General features: G+C 47.0%; 1 protein-coding gene across 4 annotated transcripts in view; it reads left to right on the forward strand.

The window, feature by feature from the left end:
• Positions 1–626: 626 nt before the first annotated feature.
• Positions 627–17,288, forward strand: part of LOC120822199 (ryanodine receptor 1) — a 38,831-nt gene continuing 22,169 nt past the window's right edge. For all 4 annotated transcript variants that reach the window (XM_040181658.2, XM_040181660.2, XM_040181659.2 and 1 more), the window contains exons 1-52: positions 627–861; positions 3,574–3,693; positions 3,782–3,880; positions 4,014–4,034; positions 4,194–4,268; positions 4,411–4,489; positions 4,570–4,682; positions 4,825–4,924; positions 5,011–5,107; positions 5,196–5,270; positions 5,355–5,511; positions 5,621–5,785; positions 5,866–5,987; positions 6,080–6,266; positions 6,387–6,522; positions 6,613–6,708; positions 7,117–7,235; positions 7,378–7,511; positions 7,640–7,881; positions 7,970–8,162; positions 8,248–8,464; positions 8,539–8,643; positions 8,737–8,840; positions 8,925–9,008; positions 9,113–9,272; positions 9,384–9,531; positions 9,682–9,881; positions 9,965–10,139; positions 10,232–10,437; positions 10,529–10,887; positions 10,986–11,115; positions 11,226–11,386; positions 11,467–11,629; positions 11,714–11,800; positions 11,899–12,125; positions 12,226–12,664; positions 12,734–13,303; positions 13,380–13,580; positions 13,746–13,857; positions 13,958–14,101; positions 14,274–14,547; positions 14,651–14,765; positions 14,926–15,058; positions 15,153–15,247; positions 15,323–15,458; positions 15,563–15,749; positions 15,878–15,989; positions 16,092–16,212; positions 16,325–16,494; positions 16,585–16,805; positions 16,884–16,974; positions 17,064–17,204. In XM_040181658.2, the coding sequence (XP_040037592.2) occupies positions 814–861; positions 3,574–3,693; positions 3,782–3,880; positions 4,014–4,034; positions 4,194–4,268; positions 4,411–4,489; positions 4,570–4,682; positions 4,825–4,924; positions 5,011–5,107; positions 5,196–5,270; positions 5,355–5,511; positions 5,621–5,785; positions 5,866–5,987; positions 6,080–6,266; positions 6,387–6,522; positions 6,613–6,708; positions 7,117–7,235; positions 7,378–7,511; positions 7,640–7,881; positions 7,970–8,162; positions 8,248–8,464; positions 8,539–8,643; positions 8,737–8,840; positions 8,925–9,008; positions 9,113–9,272; positions 9,384–9,531; positions 9,682–9,881; positions 9,965–10,139; positions 10,232–10,437; positions 10,529–10,887; positions 10,986–11,115; positions 11,226–11,386; positions 11,467–11,629; positions 11,714–11,800; positions 11,899–12,125; positions 12,226–12,664; positions 12,734–13,303; positions 13,380–13,580; positions 13,746–13,857; positions 13,958–14,101; positions 14,274–14,547; positions 14,651–14,765; positions 14,926–15,058; positions 15,153–15,247; positions 15,323–15,458; positions 15,563–15,749; positions 15,878–15,989; positions 16,092–16,212; positions 16,325–16,494; positions 16,585–16,805; positions 16,884–16,974; positions 17,064–17,204 (8,166 nt within the window). In that variant the 5' untranslated portion in view covers positions 627–813. The remainder of the gene's footprint in view (positions 862–3,573; positions 3,694–3,781; positions 3,881–4,013; positions 4,035–4,193; positions 4,269–4,410; positions 4,490–4,569; positions 4,683–4,824; positions 4,925–5,010; positions 5,108–5,195; positions 5,271–5,354; positions 5,512–5,620; positions 5,786–5,865; positions 5,988–6,079; positions 6,267–6,386; positions 6,523–6,612; positions 6,709–7,116; positions 7,236–7,377; positions 7,512–7,639; positions 7,882–7,969; positions 8,163–8,247; positions 8,465–8,538; positions 8,644–8,736; positions 8,841–8,924; positions 9,009–9,112; positions 9,273–9,383; positions 9,532–9,681; positions 9,882–9,964; positions 10,140–10,231; positions 10,438–10,528; positions 10,888–10,985; positions 11,116–11,225; positions 11,387–11,466; positions 11,630–11,713; positions 11,801–11,898; positions 12,126–12,225; positions 12,665–12,733; positions 13,304–13,379; positions 13,581–13,745; positions 13,858–13,957; positions 14,102–14,273; positions 14,548–14,650; positions 14,766–14,925; positions 15,059–15,152; positions 15,248–15,322; positions 15,459–15,562; positions 15,750–15,877; positions 15,990–16,091; positions 16,213–16,324; positions 16,495–16,584; positions 16,806–16,883; positions 16,975–17,063; positions 17,205–17,288) is intronic.

The following is a 17,288-nucleotide window of genomic DNA, read 5'->3' on the forward strand; positions in this document are numbered from 1 at the left end:
TGCTTATTTGTGGATTGATTCTCTCTACCTTTCTTTAACTTCTTTACACCTGATAGCGGAGCAGGCCGGTGTTTGGCCTCCCAGGAAATGCAACGTGAAGAAAGATAATCTCCAGGTAAGTATTCAATTAACCTTCTTATTTTTTGTACACAGCATTTATTAGTATTTATTAGTTTGGTCTTATTGAAATTTTATATACAGTGCATTTTTTATTTAAATTGTTCATACAAAAATACAATTTGTATATAACAATATGTTACTCTAAAGGAAATTAGATAAAGAAAATAAATCTTTGTCAACAAAACATAATCTTAATTGTTTATCTTCATGTCTTTTATACATTTTCAAAGTGAAATGTAGGGAAATTGCAAAAAATCCATGATGAGACTCAAATCAAATACTCTCAAAAACTATTTCATCCTCATAAAATCAAGCATTTGTTTTCCTCCTTTTTTCCCCAAATTGTTACGGCATCATACGAGTTCTCGTTTGTTTTAATATCTTACTTCCTTTCTAATGCAACAACATATTGCAAAAAACAATGGTCCAGACTCGACTCCGCTGCATGGGACATTTGAGTCAGTGGTTGAACTGTGACGACTTGCTCCACCTCTTTATGATGCTGTAATGAACAGGAGTGGACAGTCAATCCCTCTGCCTCATACCACAGCCGGGGAGAGCCACCGGACCCGCACTGCCCTTCACAAACCTTGACCGATATCGCCTTGCCTCATGTCGCACCGGGAGTTGCAGAAGTGAGCGACAGACCTTTTCCCATTCTCTCAGGGGTTTTTCTGTTAATGCCTCGGGAAAATGGCCGAAGGTGCCGATGGGGAGGAAGAGATCCAGTTCCTGCGTACGGTAAGAGATGCTGTCTGGCTATGAGTGAGCATAACCTGTCAACAGTCAACAGCAACTGTAGCCATTTGTTTAACCTCAATAGATCCTGGACATTCACTGTGTAGAGTAACTTTCTGTCCAAGGACCGAGCATAGATTGGCGCGGACAGGTGGCTGGTTGCATTGTTATCTATTAATATCCCAACAGGTCGGGGATTTATTTCTGTTTTGTCTCAAGGAAGAACGCTGGCTGTGACAGTTAATACTTAACTCATAACAGATTACCAAAGGTAATTAGATACAGTTACACAAAAGTATTCAGACACTGACTGATACCGAGCAAATGTACTTGTATGGGCCGTGTTTATTTTGATGACAATTATGATGCTCAACTGTTTAGTTAACGGCTGAGTGATTTGTTGAATCGTTTAAATGAAAATCCACTGGAAGAATGAATTGAGTTCTGATCTTATTAGTGGTTTGTTCAGCAGGATGTTGAGTCTGCGTAATAAAGATCGGAGGCAGCTCGACTAATTCAACGACAAACGCTGGAACGAATAATTCAGTACCAGTGAATGGTGGTGTGCTGGACTCAACCTCACCATTGCCTGTAGTGGTGTTATGGGTGCGTGTGCGTTTTTGTCCTGGTCTACTTTTTCAGACAGACGCACATTCCAACCAACAAAATTTTAAAACGTTTTTTTCTGCTCTTTATACTCACGCACCCCAAGCAAAATGATTTTGTTGTTTTCAGTATATTGGGAACATTTCTTTTGACTAAATTCATCACGATCATCTTAAATCGGTTTATTTTGGTTGCATTACTCACCGCTGAGCTATCTGATTGCCAGAAGGGCATTGTACCCTCGCAAGCAGCATGCTGTTAGTAACACTCTCCGCTTGGCAAGTCAGCGCTGAAACCTGGCTGTTGTAGATGTTCCACATAGCGTCACTTGAGTTTTCTCTAGACGCTGGTAACCGAAGCCCCGCAGCCAGCGTCAGCCAGACACTGATTAACTCACTTCTTTGACGGCACTTAAGATCTGCATCCTGACGTTTGCAGTCTGTGTTTTTGTCAATGGATACCATCAAATCCTAATGTCCTCTTTTACACACATTCATTCTGGCAGTTGCACAAATCTAAAAAGCCGAACGTCAGCATTGTCTCACGGCTTGCAGCGCCGTGCTAAAGTTAAATAAGTCAACAAAGTAACCGTCAGTCTAAAGCCGTTCCCCCTGAACTCCGAGGTCTATATTTACTGTGTGAGGATTAACAGGTCCGAAGCTCGGCCCATTTCACCACCTGCTTGCATCAGTCCGCGAGGGAACTTTATTGCTAAAATGTGTGTCATCAGACGCCGGTTTCGGAAACGTCGCCCCAGATTTCTATAAGGGTTCTTTTACGTGGTAAAAATCTGCGAGCGAAGATCGGAAATTCCACATAAGCAGCCCGGCTGCCGGCCGCGCGTTTGGCACGTTGCATCTGTCTTTCGGTCCATCAGTCCGTCCGTCCGTCCGCAGACACATTCCTGTCCTCACAGTAACCGAGGAACCGAACGTGAAGGAAACTGGACACTTACTTCTGTCACATGCTATGGCGGGAATGTCTGTTTGTCGCAGAGTCTCTATTTGGCAGAATTGTCTTTGTGGTAACGACAGCTGTCACATGTGTCGTGTCGATATAAACAATGTTGTAAATCATGAGCAAACCTGCTAACTTGACTTTCGGGTCTACTGGTAAGGAAAGGTGTTTCATCGTTCTCGATAAGCATGATGTCATTCAGGACATGAGAGAAGAGGAAAGCGACCGCACCAACTCACCCAGAACAACGATGCACAAGTCTCACAAATCTTTACTCGGGCGCGATGCGAATGATTCATTCTTTTTGTTGTATTTATTAATTATCAGTTTCCCGCTTCAGGAATGAAGATTACATTTTGACCCAAATACACATGTGACAACAATTTCTCTAGTAAAATGACATGTGTCATTTAAAGGCATGTGCCCAGCTGAGAAATGAAAGGTTGACATAAGTTGAGTTTTGAACATCACTCCCCTCAGCGAGCCACTAATTGGGATACCGGATCTGTCAAATGTGCCGCTTCTTTTTTTTTCTGACTGTCGAATCCGTAATATCAGTGGGGGGGGGTGTGAGAAGCAGGTGCAGCAGCCTGAAATAGAGATCAGAAGTCAGGGGGGGAGGAAGGGGGGGGGGGCTGGCGTCTTGGCCAGTGACACAGGCGAGAACATTAACGGCACAGAAACAACTGAAGGTTATGACAGGTGGGGAAAGGAAATAGCTGTTTTTGCGTGTTTCTGTCATGTATTTTGGCCTCGATGCGGCCTGGAGGCTCGGAGGTTTGGTGGGCAACAACTAAATCATTTATGTGGTGGTCTGCAGTCAGACAGGAACCCTATCCGGGTTCCATTGTTAGCAGCTTTGTCGGCGCGCAGCCACACCTAAATTAGTTTCACTTGTAATTTCACCCCTCGCCAATATAGTACAGTTTGCGTCATGTGGGTCTGACCTGTACCGAAGTCTAATATCCTAATTATAATATGCACAGTCAGGGTTGCTATGTTTGATCAAATGTTTATTTTACATACATCAACCTTTTGAATGACAGCCCCCCGCCCCAGACAGCTCAGGCCCGGGACCTTTTCCCATTTACGTCCGTCCCTCTGAAAAACCCTCGTCCTTCACTTTGCACTCTTGTTTCCTTGTCTTTGCAGGATGACCAGGTGGTGCTTCAGTGCACTGCGTCTATTCTCAAGGAGCAGATCAAGCTGTGTCTGTCATGCGAAGGGTTTGGGAACCGTCTTTGTTTCCTGGAAACCACCTCCAACGCTCAGGTAGTGAATCGGTTGTCCGTGCCTTCTTCCTCAATCTCTTTGAGGGTTTTCACTGTTGCACAGGGTTCACTGGTGTCCCGTGTTTCAGAACATCCCTCCGGACCTCGCTATATGCTGCTTCATTTTGGAACAGTCCCTCTCTGTGCGGGCGTTACAGGAAATGCTCTCCAACTCTTCTGTTGATGAGGTAAAACACATCAAAATGTGCTGCAACAAACAAATGCAACGTCTCGTCCATCTAAACACGACTAAAACACGCTTTGTCTTCTCTCCCGACTCGACGCTACTGGTTCCTTCTCGCTGACGCCTGCCGTCCTCAGGCGGTTGATCTGGACAAATGGGTACGTTGTCTCCTTTCCTGCGTCACTGTGCCACTAAATGTCTGTAAATGCTCCCCGGTTCTACTGAGATCAGTTAGTGTGTATTTTTATTAAGGGCCGGCTTTGAATACGGTAACCTCTCGTACGTTTGATTTGTTTGCCTCCACCTCCTTCTCCCAGTCGTCACAGGGGGGGGGTCACCGCACCCTGCTGTACGGACACGCCATCCTCCTGAAGCACACTCACTCCAGCATGGTGAGTTCATTAGCTTTATTGCGAGATCACGTTTGTGGCCCCTGGTGTTCCGTCCCGCCCCGTCCCCAGTTGACAGTGCCGTTGTTCTGGACGGCGTGTCCTCTCACCCCACCAAGTGGTTCCCCCCCTCTCTGTGCTGCAGTACTTGTGCTGTTTGACCACCTCGCGCTCACTGACGGACAAGCTGGCTTTCGATGTGGGTCTGCAGGAAGATTCCACCGGTGTGTATGAATTCTATTGTGCGTTGTGCCCCACGTTGTGATGCAGAGCTGTGCGTTCTGAACCTGTCGGTCCGTCACAGGAGAGGCCTGCTGGTGGACCATCCATCCAGCCTCGAAGCAGAGGTCTGAAGGCGAGAAGGTCAGGGTGGGAGATGACCTCATTCTCGTCAGTGTTTCTTCAGAGCGATACTTGGTAACTGCGATTTCATAGTTCATCGTTTTTTTTGTGTCGTGATTTTGAACTAACGTGTTTGAATGACTCCTCGGATCAAGCAGTCGACTATTTGAAGTTTGCTCCAACATTTCCAAAATAACCACAACCACCTTTTTCTCAGCATTTGTCCTACGCCAGTGGCGACCTGATGGTCGACGCCTCTTTCATGCAAACCCTGTGGACCATGACCCCCGTGATGTCTGGATGTGAGCTGGTTGAAGGTCTGTCTTTTTTTACTACAAAAAGAGTAATCTTTTGTCCACAAACCTGTCCACTCCCTCTAAGCAATATCCCTCTCTCCCTCTAGGCTTTCTGACCGGAGGGTATGTGCTCAGGCTGTTCCACGGTCACATGGACGAGTGTTTGGCAATACCAGGGGCTGACCAGGGGGACGACCAGCGCAGGTGACCATAAATATTATCCATGCATATGTATCACCACATCATGGTTGAAAAACAGACAGAAGTTCATTGTGACGTGCTACTTTTTCAGAGTTGCTCATTATGAAGGAGGGGCAGTATGCAGTCACGCTCGATCCTTATGGAGACTTGAGCCGCTCCGTATCGCGTGAGTGACTTGATTCCTTGCATTAAAAAAAACAGGCGCTACCGCATTCATTTTCATCTCATGTACTTTTTGCCCCGAGGGTAGTTGGAGCGGCGGTCACATCAAATGGGGCCAGTCTTTCCGGATACGTCACATAACAACGGGCAGATACCTTTGTCTGGATGAGGAGAAAGGGCTGCTGCTGGTGGACCCGGAAAAGGCCAATTCCAAGATGTCGGCCTTCTGCTTCAGAATCTCAAAGGTCGCTGTCATTCAAAGACATCTGAGCCAGAGATGGATTCATTTTTGTTGCGTCGTGTGCACATTTTCACGAGACTACATCAACAACGCACTTTTTGCACCAACTACAGGAAAAAATTGAAGTGATCCAAAAGCGAGATGTGGAAGGAATGGGCACGCCCGAGATTAAGTACGGAGAGTCCATGTGCTTCGTACAGCATGTCTCAACCGGCCTCTGGCTCACGTATGCTGCCGTTGACGCCAAGTCGGCCCGCCTGGGTCCTCTGAAGAGAAAGGTGAGGCAGAATGAAGTCAGCGTGTGCTGTGTGTCTGTGTGTAGCATGCGTGCTTGATGAGTAAACACGTGTGTTCTTAGGCCATACTCCATAAAGAAGGGCACATGGATGACGCACTCACGGTGGCCCGATCCCAGACCGAAGAGTCCCAAGCTTCCAGGATGATTTTCAGCACATCCGGCCTCTTTAACCAGTTCATCAAGTAACGCTGCTTCAGGTTATTCTAATAAATAGCCCTGCTTTTAGTTTTTTAGGTCATGTCATGGGTTTCTGTGTTCTTTTATGTGTCTCCAGAGGTTTAGATGCTCTGGGAGGGAAAAACAAATCCGCCGGTTCCACATCTCTGCCCATGGACACAGTGGTGCTCTCCCTGCAGGACCTCATTTTTTATTTCCGACCCCCGGAGGAAGAGCTAGAGCACGAGGACAAGCAGTTCAAGCTTCGCTCCCTAAAGAACAGACAGAACCTTTTCCAGGAGGAGGTCGGCCCAACTACTGACGATTGACTCTTTGTGCAAATGTTTAGCCGTGCCATTGGGTTGATTTATGTCCATTCCATGTCTGTATTTGAGTTCTCTATATGTCTTTATTGTCTCTAACAGGGAATGATTACTCATGTCCTCGACTGCGTGGATCGCCTCAATGTCTACAACACTGCGGCCCACTTCTCAGAGTATGCCGGGGAGGAAGCCGCGGAGTCATGGAAGGAGATAGTCAATTTACTCTATGATTTGCTTGGTACGTCTTATCGGGTTGTTTGTTCCTTGTTGATTCTTGTTGTGAGTGTGACGAGTTAACATTTGTTTCTGCTTCTCATCATTTGTGAAGCTTCTTTGATCAGAGGTAATCGGGCCAACTGTGCCCTGTTCTGTGATAACCTCGACTGGCTGGTCAGTAAATTGGATCGTTTGGAGGCATCCTCAGGTATCTCAGACGCATACAAGCTCATTAGGAGAACATTACATATAAAAGCCAAAATGTACTAGACTGATCCTGTAGCTGTGACTTCTGTGCTGCTCACCAGTATGTAGGTCCTGTAGGTGGAAGTCAACTTCATTATTAACAGCATATAGGGAAAATTAAAGTAATAAAAATATCAATGACAATGTAATTAATAAATATATGGTGGTTAAAATGTCAGTATAAAGCAATTTAATAGCAACCCGGCAACCAACATTAACTGTGTGAATAGCATTCAATTGTGTTGTATTATAAATTTGCTTCATTTATTGTGATCATGGCTATTGATTATAATGTATTAAGATTCTCTGCTGTTCCATATAAACACATACTGCAAATGTTTATTTATGTATTGTCACATTTTCATAACAGGAATCCTGGAGGTCTTGTACTGTGTTCTGATTGAGAGTCCTGAGGTGCTGAATATTATCCAGGAAAATCACATCAAATCCATCATCTCTCTGCTGGATAAGCACGGGCGCAATCATAAGGTCGGGAACACGTGACACTTTTTACTGTTTTTATTGTTATTGATCTGTTCTTTAATCGATGAAATGTTGTAACACATGAAATATTGAGGTACAAAGCAGCACTGGAACAATCCTCATGGAGTTCTCTGTCCCCTCTGTGAAGGTCTTGGATGTGCTCTGCTCCCTGTGTGTGTGCAACGGGGTGGCAGTGAGGTCAAATCAGAATCTCATCACAGAGAATCTGCTCCCGGGTCGTGACCTCCTACTTCAAACCAACATCATTAATTATGTCACCAGGTGGGTCGATTGGTATCAACGCACTTTGACACGGGCTTAAACAGCTTCGTGCCATCTGTTTCTCTGCTGAAGACCAATTATCAAGACATCTTTACTGAGTCAGCTATTGGTCTGTGACACTCCCTCAGCATGAGACCCAACATCTTCCTTGGAACCTGCGAAGGATCCACTCAGTACAAGAAGTGGTATTTTGAGGTGATGGTGGACGAAGTGGAGCCGTTCCTCACGGCTCAGCCATACCACCTGCGGGTGGGCTGGGCCCTGACGGAGGGCTACAGTCCTTACCCTGGTGGAGGGGAAGGCTGGGGGGGCAACGGGGTTGGAGATGACCTCTACTCCTACGGCTTCGACGGGCTTCACCTCTGGTCAGGTAAAGTACACCGTCCCCGCGTTGGATGGGAACAATATATTTACAAGAAGATACAAAATAATATTGAATCCTTTCTGTATTTCTGCAGGACGCGTTTCGCGTCACGTCGCCACGCCCAATCACCACGTCCTGGCAGCAGAGGACGTGGTCAGCTGCTGCTTGGATCTGAGCGTGCCCAGTATTTCCTTCCGTATCAACGGGCATCCTGTTCAGGGCATGTTTGAGAACTTCAACCTGGACAGCTTGTTCTTCCCTGTGGTCAGCTTCTCTGCCGGCGTTAAGTAGGTCATTTTGCACTATAAAATAATGATTTTTTGCATGCAGCGTTGTGTAATTGTTGTCTCCGCTTCCAACTCCCTATGCAAGGTTGCGGTTTCTTCTCGGAGGGCGTCATGGGGATTTTAAGTTCCTCCCACCTCCGGGATACGCTCCATGCTACGAAGCAGTGCTGCCAAGGGACCGTCTGCGGATTGAGCCCATCAAGGAGTACAAGCATGATTTTGAGGCCGTTCGCAACCTGTTGGGTCCCACTCAGTCCCTCTCGCACACAGCCTTCACTCCTGGCCCCGTGGACACCATACAGGTCGAAATCCCGGTTCCAAAGTTTTGTCGTCATTCTCATTTCTTGCTCTGTACTGAATTTCCAAATTCTTTCAGATTGTACTTCCTCCTCATTTGGAGCGCATTCGAGAGAAGCTCGCGGAAAACAGCCACGAGTTATGGGCCGTTACTCGCATTGAACAAGGGTGGACCTTCGGACCAGTGAGTGTTTGCAGCGCTTCCCGAAGGAAATGAGGCTGCGTACTTCCAAGCGATTTTTGCATTTTCATTCATTTCTTTAAATCATTTTGTAAGTTTCGCGACGACAACAAGAAGCTGCACCCGTGCCTGGTGGACTTCCAGAGTCTGCCCGAACCAGAGAAGAACTACAACTTAGCGATGTCAGGAGAGACTCTCAAGTAAGTCAGTGCCTTGACTCTGTCAACAGCGCAGTGCTTTTTGTCTCTTTGTGTTTCTGACGCCTGGCGGGATTCTTTTCACAGGACTCTGCTAGCACTCGGCTGTCACGTGGGAATGGGAGACGAGAAAGCCGAAGAGAATCTGAAAAAGACCAAGCTGCCCAAAACGTGAGCTGCACGGGTTAAATTGATAACTTTTATCACGTACACCGTTCAGGGCCTTGTTCAAGATATTTGGGCCGCCGTACTAATCCCACATTCCTTTTTGTTAGTTACATGCAGAGTAGTGGATATAAGCCGGCCCCTCTGGACCTCAACCATGTCAAGCTGACTCCTAATCAGAACACTCTGGTGGAGAGGCTGGCAGAAAATGGGCACAACGTGTGGGCCAGAGACCGGGTTCGCCAGGGCTGGACGTATAGTATTGTGCAGGTACCACCGTCCCACTGATAAAAATAAGTATCTGTCGAAAATGTGACGCATTATTGTTCTTGTCACAATTTTATTCGGTTACATTGTTATGTTTGATACTTTCTTGCGTAGGACATAATGAACAAGCGTAACCCCCGCCTGGTTCCTTACAACCTGCTGGATGAGAAGACTAAAAAAACCAACAGGGACACAGTCTTTGCGGCTGTTCGCACTCTCATCGGATACGGTTACAACATAGAGCCACCTGACCAGGAGAGCAGTAAGTTTGCACTGCTATCTACGGATGGCAGGATGGCATGATGGCATGATTCACTATTTGATGCGGTCCTTCCCGATTCGTTAATAAACCTGCAGCTGCTTTATGAACTACAAGCTTCTTCTTTTCACTTCTGTGTTTGTGTTTACGCAGGCGGACTCGGGCCAGAAAGTGGCGATAAAATCAGAGTGTTCAGAGCAGAGAAATCGTATGCCGTCACGCAGGGGAAGTGGTACTTTGAGTTTGAGGCCGTGACAGTCGGGGAGATGAGGGTGGGCTGGGCCAGACCCAGTGTTCGCGCCGACACTGATCTCGGGGCGGATGAGTTCGCATATGTCTTCAATGGCTTCAAGGTGGGAGCGAGACCTCGTTCACATGCGTGTAAAGTATTGTGAAAGAAATGCTGGCCTCTAAAATATACTATTTCCTTTGCCAGGCCCAACGTTGGCACGTTGGAAACGAGCCATTTGGCCGACAGTGGCTCTCTGGCGACGTGGTGGGTTGTATGATTGACCTCACGGAGATGAACATCATGTTTACGCTCAACGGAGAAATGTTGATCAGCGACTCGGGCTCGGAGATGGCCTTTAAGGATATCGAGATCGGAGAGGGTGAGTACGGCAACGACAAGTGATCAAGTTCTCAGGTGGAGGTCACACAGGTCCGTGTTTCTGATGATCATGTACGTGCCAAACATCCCCAGGCTTCATACCTGTGTGCAGTCTGGGCCTGTCCCAGATCGGCAGGATCAACTTGGGTCAGAACGTCAGCAGTCTGCGTTTTTTTACCATCTGCGGCCTACAGGAGGGATTTGAACCCTTTGCTATCAACATGAAGAGAGACATTACCATGTGGTTCAGCAAGAGCCTCCCTCAGTTCATCAACGCGATGGATCACCCTCACGTGGAGGTAGCGTGCAATGCTGGTTTCAATGTGTCCCCATTATGAATTAGTTTGTATTTTCTAGATCCCCACCGGCTCACTTTCTTTTGTGCTCTAGGTGTCCCGCGTTGATGGGACGGTGGAATCTGCCCCGTGTCTCAAAGTGACCCACAAGACCTTCGGATCGCAGAACGCCAATACGGATTTGCTATTCTTCCGACTCAGCATGCCGGTTGAGTTTCATGAGACCTTCAAAGTCCCAGCGGGGACCACCCTTCTTACCCGTGCACTGACCATCCCTGAGGACGAGGTGTTAGAGGTGGACCCCGACTCTGACTTTGAAATACTCAAAAAGTCGGCGACTCGCAAAGAGCAGGAAGAGGAGAAGAAAGAACCCTCTGTGCCTAAAGAGATCCCTGCCATTAAAAATGGAGAAAATGAGAAGGATGCCTCAACTGAGAAAAGCAAGAAGAAGGGGTGTGTATAGATTCATGCATATAGATCAGTGACTTGACGAGGGGTGTCTGTGCGAGAAGGCAGGGCTAATATTATTGATCGCTGTTGTATTTTTACAGATTTCTTTTCAAGGCTAAGAAGGCTGCATTGATAAATCCACCGCCCGTTGTTCCCGCCATGCCCCGCCTGGTGGAAGATGTGGTGCCAGATGACAGGGATGACGTCGACATCATCCTCAACACCACTACAGTATAACTATAGCTTTTATTGTCAGGGTTTTCCCATTCATAATAATAATTAAAAAAAACTGTGCACACTTTGCTCATTTGTTTCCCATTCATCTTTCTTCCTTTTACCAGTACTATTACTCTGTGAGAGTGTTTGCGGGGCAGGAGCCCAGTGGCGTGTGGGTGGGCTGGATCACACCTGACTATCACCAGTACGACCCTCATTTTGACATCAGCAAAGTGAGAAACGTAACAGTCACAGTAGGCGATGATAAAGGAAACATACACGACAGGTATGTAACTCTCTCTCTGGACAGAAAGCGGAGAAAACGTGTCTTTTCTTTTTAAAAGGTTGTTTTTCGGTCTTCCTCAGCATAAAACGCAGTAACTGCTACATGGTATCGGGAGGAGAGTTCGGCAGCTCCCAGCAGACCCGAGTCAGTCAAGAGGATTTTGTGATTGGTTGTCTTATTGATTTGGAAGCAGGACTCATGACTTTCACTGCAAATGGAAAAGAGATCAACACGTTTTACCAGGTCAGATGAGCTTTATGGTATTCATACAGGTGCTAATAAAGTCTTGGTTATTTAATGCAATCATGTTATGTTCCCCTTTTGTAGGTGGAGCCCAACACAAAACTGTTCCCCGCTGTCTTTGTCCTTCCTTCCAGTCAGAACATGATTCAGTTTGAACTTGGCAAACTAAAGGTCAGTCACAAAAATGACTACAAATTACAGAGTTTCATATGTAACTGTTTTCCTTTTACATAATACATCATTTTTTCTTACTATGCTTGTCTTTTTAGAACATAATGCCGATCTCAGCCGCCATGTTTCGGAGTGAACGCAAGAATCCCGTTCCCCAATGCCCACCCAGACTGGATGTCCAGATGTTAACCCCGGTCATCTGGAGCCGCATGCCCAACCACTTCCTGGCTCCAGACACAGGTCGTGTTAGTGAGAGACTTGGCTGGGTGGTGCACTGCCGAGAGCCTCTCACCATGATGGCCCTCCACATCCCAGAGGAAAGCAGGTCAGAGCTGCATTGGTCTGCATGTACCTAGTGCATTGTTAGGAGTTGTCATGGTTTTCTTTTTTTGGAGGGAAATATTAACCTGTTTAGTATCCTGTAGGTGTATTGACATCCTGGAGCTCTCTGAACATATGGACTTGCTGAAGTTCCACTATCACACTCTGAAGCTCTACGGCTTAGTGTGCGCTTTGGGCAACAACCGAGTGGCTCACGCTCTGTGCAGCCACGTGGATGAGTCGCAGCTCTTCTACGCCATCGAGGACACCTACCTGCCCGGACCCATGAGGAGCGGCTTCTATGACCTGCTCATCAGCATGCACCTGGAGTCTGCCAAGAGGAACCGGCTGGGAACCAACAAGGAATTCATAGTGCCAATGACGGATGAAACACGGAGCATCACCCTGTACTCGGACAAATCTCATGCTTTACCTGGGGTTGGCCTCACCACATGTCTGCGCCCCAAACTCCATTTCTCCTCCATTGGGTTTGTTGGGACTGATCAGGACATCTACACACTGAGTCCAGTGATCCCCTTACAGGTGAGGTGGGACAGGTGGGACATTTCGTGGACCCCTGGAGTCTGTAATAATCATTATTTGTATTTCCAGGTGCTGAAGACCAAGGCCCTGAACATGCTGACCGAGGCTGTGCAAGATGGAGTTCAAGCCATGAGAGATCCTGTGGGAGGTAGCGTTGAGTTTCATTTCGTCCCAATCCTGAAGCTCATCAGTACCCTCCTCATCATGGGCGTGTTTGATGATGAAGATGTCACACACATCCTGAAGATGCTCGAGCCCACAGTCTTCAGTGGCAAGCAGGCCGAGGAACCTACTGAGGAGAATGTGAATGTGAAGGAACAGAAGGAACAAAAGACGACCCCAAAAGAAGGAGTCATGCAGGAAGATCAACAGGAAAGCATCTGGGAAGAAGAAGAAGAAGAAGAAGAGGAATTTGAGGATGATGGCTTGGGTGAAGACGGTGAGGAAGAAATTGAGGGAGATGAGAAATTACAGACTGACTCGATTGTGCCACATGAAGGCAAAGTGGACGAGACCGATCAAGTGAATGGCGAGAAAGGAGCCGAGGAAACAGAGAAAGAGATTAAAGAAGAGAATAAAGAAGAGCATCTGGAGCAAGGACTCTTCCAGATGAAGCTACCAGAGTCTGTCAAACTGCAGGTGTGATTGGTCGTAAGTTATTAAGTTATCTTCGTTAGTACCGAATGAATGACTCACTCTACCTTTTTCCTCTTAGATGTGTACTCTCCTGCAGTATTTCTGTGACTGTGAGCTACGTCACAGGGTGGAGGCCATCACTTCTTTTTCAGACCAGTTTGTCAGCCACATACAGTGCAACCAGAGGCATCGCTACAATGAACTCATGCTGGCCTTCACCATGAGTGCCGCTGAGACAGCCCGCAAGACCCGGGAATTCCGCTCCCCCCCGCAGGAGCAGGTACACCCATGAATGTGTCGCTGATAATTATTTGGTTAAAGAAAATCTTGAAATGGAAGAACAGGTCCTTGTTAAGCCTACTAGAGAAACTCAACAGAGATCATATCACTTCCTAGGATCAGGAATTGTTCGCAGCAGATTTGAACTTTTCTTGCTGTGGTGCAGGTCAACATGCTCATGAACTTCAAGAACTGTTCTGAGGATGACGAGTGCCCCGTTCCTGATGAGGTCCGCGACGCTCTGATGACTTTTCACAACGCCTTGCTGGGTCACTGTGGTCAGTCTTCATCAAGTCCACCGGCATCCGCATTTGAGAGGATCACTCCAGTTGGCAGGTTTGAGTGAACGTGAAAGTATCTCATTTGAACCTCTCTTAGGTGTTCATATTGAGGAAGAAGAACAAGAGGAAGAAGTGGATAATTCTGTCCGTGGACGACTGGTCCGTTTATTGGAAAAGGTGAAAAGAATCCGCGAGAAGAAGGTCGAGGTGGAGCCTGAACCTCAGGAAGACAAAAAGCCAAGTGAGCCTCTCATCTTTTGCCTGTCACAAGCAAATGCAATTTCTTTGTATCAACATTTGTCTCAGAAAATTCCAATACATTCTTTTCAGCAGTTTTGGAGTAGCAAATTGAGTCTGCAGTAACTGGAATACAGTTTACATTTTTCCTTAACTCTTTGTTCTCTTTCAACCAGGCACATTGCAGGAGCTGATTTCCCATACTATGATCCATTGGGCCCAGGAGTCATTCATCCAGAACCCTGAGCTGGTGCGTATGATGTTCAGCCTCCTTCACAGACAGTACGATGGGCTAGGCGAGCTCATGCGGGCCCTTCCCAAGGCGTACACCATCAACGCAGTATCAATCCACGACACCATGGACTTGCTGGAGTGCCTGGGCCAGATCCGCTCTCTGCTCATAGTCCAGATGGGTCCGGAGGAGGAGAGACTTATGATTCAAAGCATCGGGTTAATATGCTGTTTTGATTTATTCTCAATATCTTATAGCCTTCATGTACATTTTTGGATAACCGCATGTGATAGGAACCACCTTCATTTGGGTCTTTCTCAGGAACATCATGAGCAACAAGGTTTTCTATCAGCACCCCAACTTGATGCGAGCCTTGGGCATGCATGAAACGGTCATGGAGGTCATGGTCAACGTGCTCGGAGGCGGGGACTCAAAAGTAGGTTTTTTTTGCTCCACTCAACTGCATTGCGAACATGCTCAATACATACATCGACCTTGCTTTAAATCACTACCAGCAATAAACAAGGAGTAGAGAATAGGCCAGCTGACCTGCTTAGCTTTACATTTGCAGTTTATGTTTCTTTTTCCCCCAATAGGAGATCAGATTCCCTCGAGTGGTGACCAACTGCTGCCGTTTCCTCTGCTATTTCTGCCGCATCAGTCGCCAAAATCAGCGCTCTATGTTTGACCACCTCAGCTATCTTCTCCAAAACAGCGGCATCGGCCTCGGTGATTGTTTTTTTTTTATTGAGTGAGGCAGTATTCCTGTTGACTTGTTCTCGACGTGTGAACTGTGACTAAGCTGGGCATTGCGTGCTTTAAGGAATGCGGGGCTCAACTCCCCTGGACGTGGCGGCAGCCTCTTGTATCGACAACAACGAGCTGGCATTGGCTCTCCAAGAGCAGGATCTAGAAATGGTAAAACGCAATCATTGTGCCAAAAAAGCACTGTACAAAACTCTTCAACAATTGAGTACACCGTTGTCTTTCCAGGTGGTGAAGTACTTAGCCGGATGTGGACTTCAGAGCTGTCCAATGCTGCTGTCCAAAGGCTACCCGGACATTGGCTGGAATCCTTGTGGCGGAGAGAAATACCTTGACTTTCTCCGTTTTGCTGTGTTTGTCAATGGTGAGATCATTTGCTGCACAATGAAGTATTTCAATTCTAATGCTCATCGTTTCTGTTTCCTCCATCATATCCACTCACACCCGTCTTTCTACCCCCTCCCGTAGGAGAGAGCGTGGAAGAGAATGCCAATGTGGTGGTGCGTCTCCTCATTCGCAGGCCCGAGTGCTTCGGTCCGGCACTGAGAGGAGAGGGCGGTAATGGTCTGCTGGCTGCAATAGAGGAGGCCATCAAAATATCCGAGGACCCTGCAAGGGATGGTCCTAGTGTTAAGAAAGACAGACGCTTTCCCATGTACGAAACTCTTGGTTTGAATTCCTATTGGTTTGAAACGCTTTAATGAGGAGCCAAAGTGTGCGTTATCTTCTCTGCTGCTGCTGTAACACATTTTCTTTAACGCCGCTGTCTTTTTTCTCTGGCAGGTTTGGCGGAGAGGAGCAGCAAGAGGAGAACAGGGTGCACCTGGGAAATGCCATCATGTCCTTCTACTCTGCCCTTATTGACTTGCTGGGACGCTGCGCTCCAGAGATGCATGTAAGCTGTTTAGTACCTAACACACCGCACTTACCAAATAGTTTGAGAAGGAAAGAAAAACAGGGATGGGAAATCTATTATCTATATTTTTTGTCTCTGCAGTTGATCCAGGCTGGGAAGGGCGAGGCTCTGAGAATCAGAGCCATCCTGAGGTCTCTGGTCCCCATTGAGGACCTTGTTGGAGTGATCAGCCTTTCTGTTCAGATTCCTTCATTTGGAAAAGGTAGAAACCTGGGAAAACATATTGTATTTATGAAGATAGGTGTCTTTAATCAGCGATGATTGTTGGAAGTGTCCTCTGCCGTTCCTGAATGTTTTCTTCATGTCATGCTCAGACAACAGCATCATAGAACCAAAGATGTCCGCCAGTTTTGTGCCGGATCACAAGGCTCCCATGGTTCTGTTTCTGGACAGAGTGTACGGTATTGACAACCAGGATTTCTTGCTCCACGTGCTTGAGGTGGGCTTTCTCCCTGACATGAGAGCCGCTGCCTCTTTGGACACGGTGAGCCTCGAACAATTGACGAGCTGTGCCGAGCGGGATTATAACCGCACTGCTGAACTCGATTCACTCCCAGAACTTCTCTTTCAACAGGTTTCTTTCGGCACTACGGAGATGGCCCTGGCATTGAACCGCTACCTGTGTTCTGCTGTGCTGCCGCTCATCACCAAGTGCGCCCCGCTCTTCGCCGGCAGCGACCACCGAGCCATAATGATCGACTCCATGTTGCACACAATCTACCGGCTATCTCGCGGACGAGCCTTTACAAAGGCCCAGAGGGACATCATCGAAGAGTGCCTAATGGCTCTGTGCAAGTGGGTTTATTCTCCAGGCAAATATTTCTTGCAATTGAACATAGCCAGGTCCATAGTGGAGTTTTATCTTTCTTTCAGACATCTACGGCCATCGATGCTTCAGCACCTGCTGAGACGGCTGGTGTTTGATGTGCCAATTCTCAACGAGTACGCCAAAATGCCCCTGAAGGTATAAGGATCCTTCAAACATTTTAAAACTATGACAAACATGCTCGTCTGGTGTTGATTTTTTTTTTTGTACGTTTTTGCTTCTTGCAGCTTTTGACCAATCACTATGAGCGTTGTTGGAAATATTATTGCCTCCCTAATGGTTGGGCCAACTTTGGAGTTTCGTCAGAAGAGGAGCTGCATCTGACCCGCAAACTGTTTTGGGGGATCTTTGAATCGTTAGCACACAAGGTGGAGCTGCAATACTTGATTTGACATTTTCAGTATATTGGATGGTGTATGGTTGTATTGTAATAACTTGTTGTTGTTGTGTTT

Source organism: Gasterosteus aculeatus, chromosome 7 (assembly GCF_964276395.1).
Source record: "Gasterosteus aculeatus chromosome 7, fGasAcu3.hap1.1, whole genome shotgun sequence".
In the NCBI taxonomy this organism is placed as follows: Eukaryota; Metazoa; Chordata; class Actinopteri; order Perciformes; family Gasterosteidae; genus Gasterosteus; species Gasterosteus aculeatus.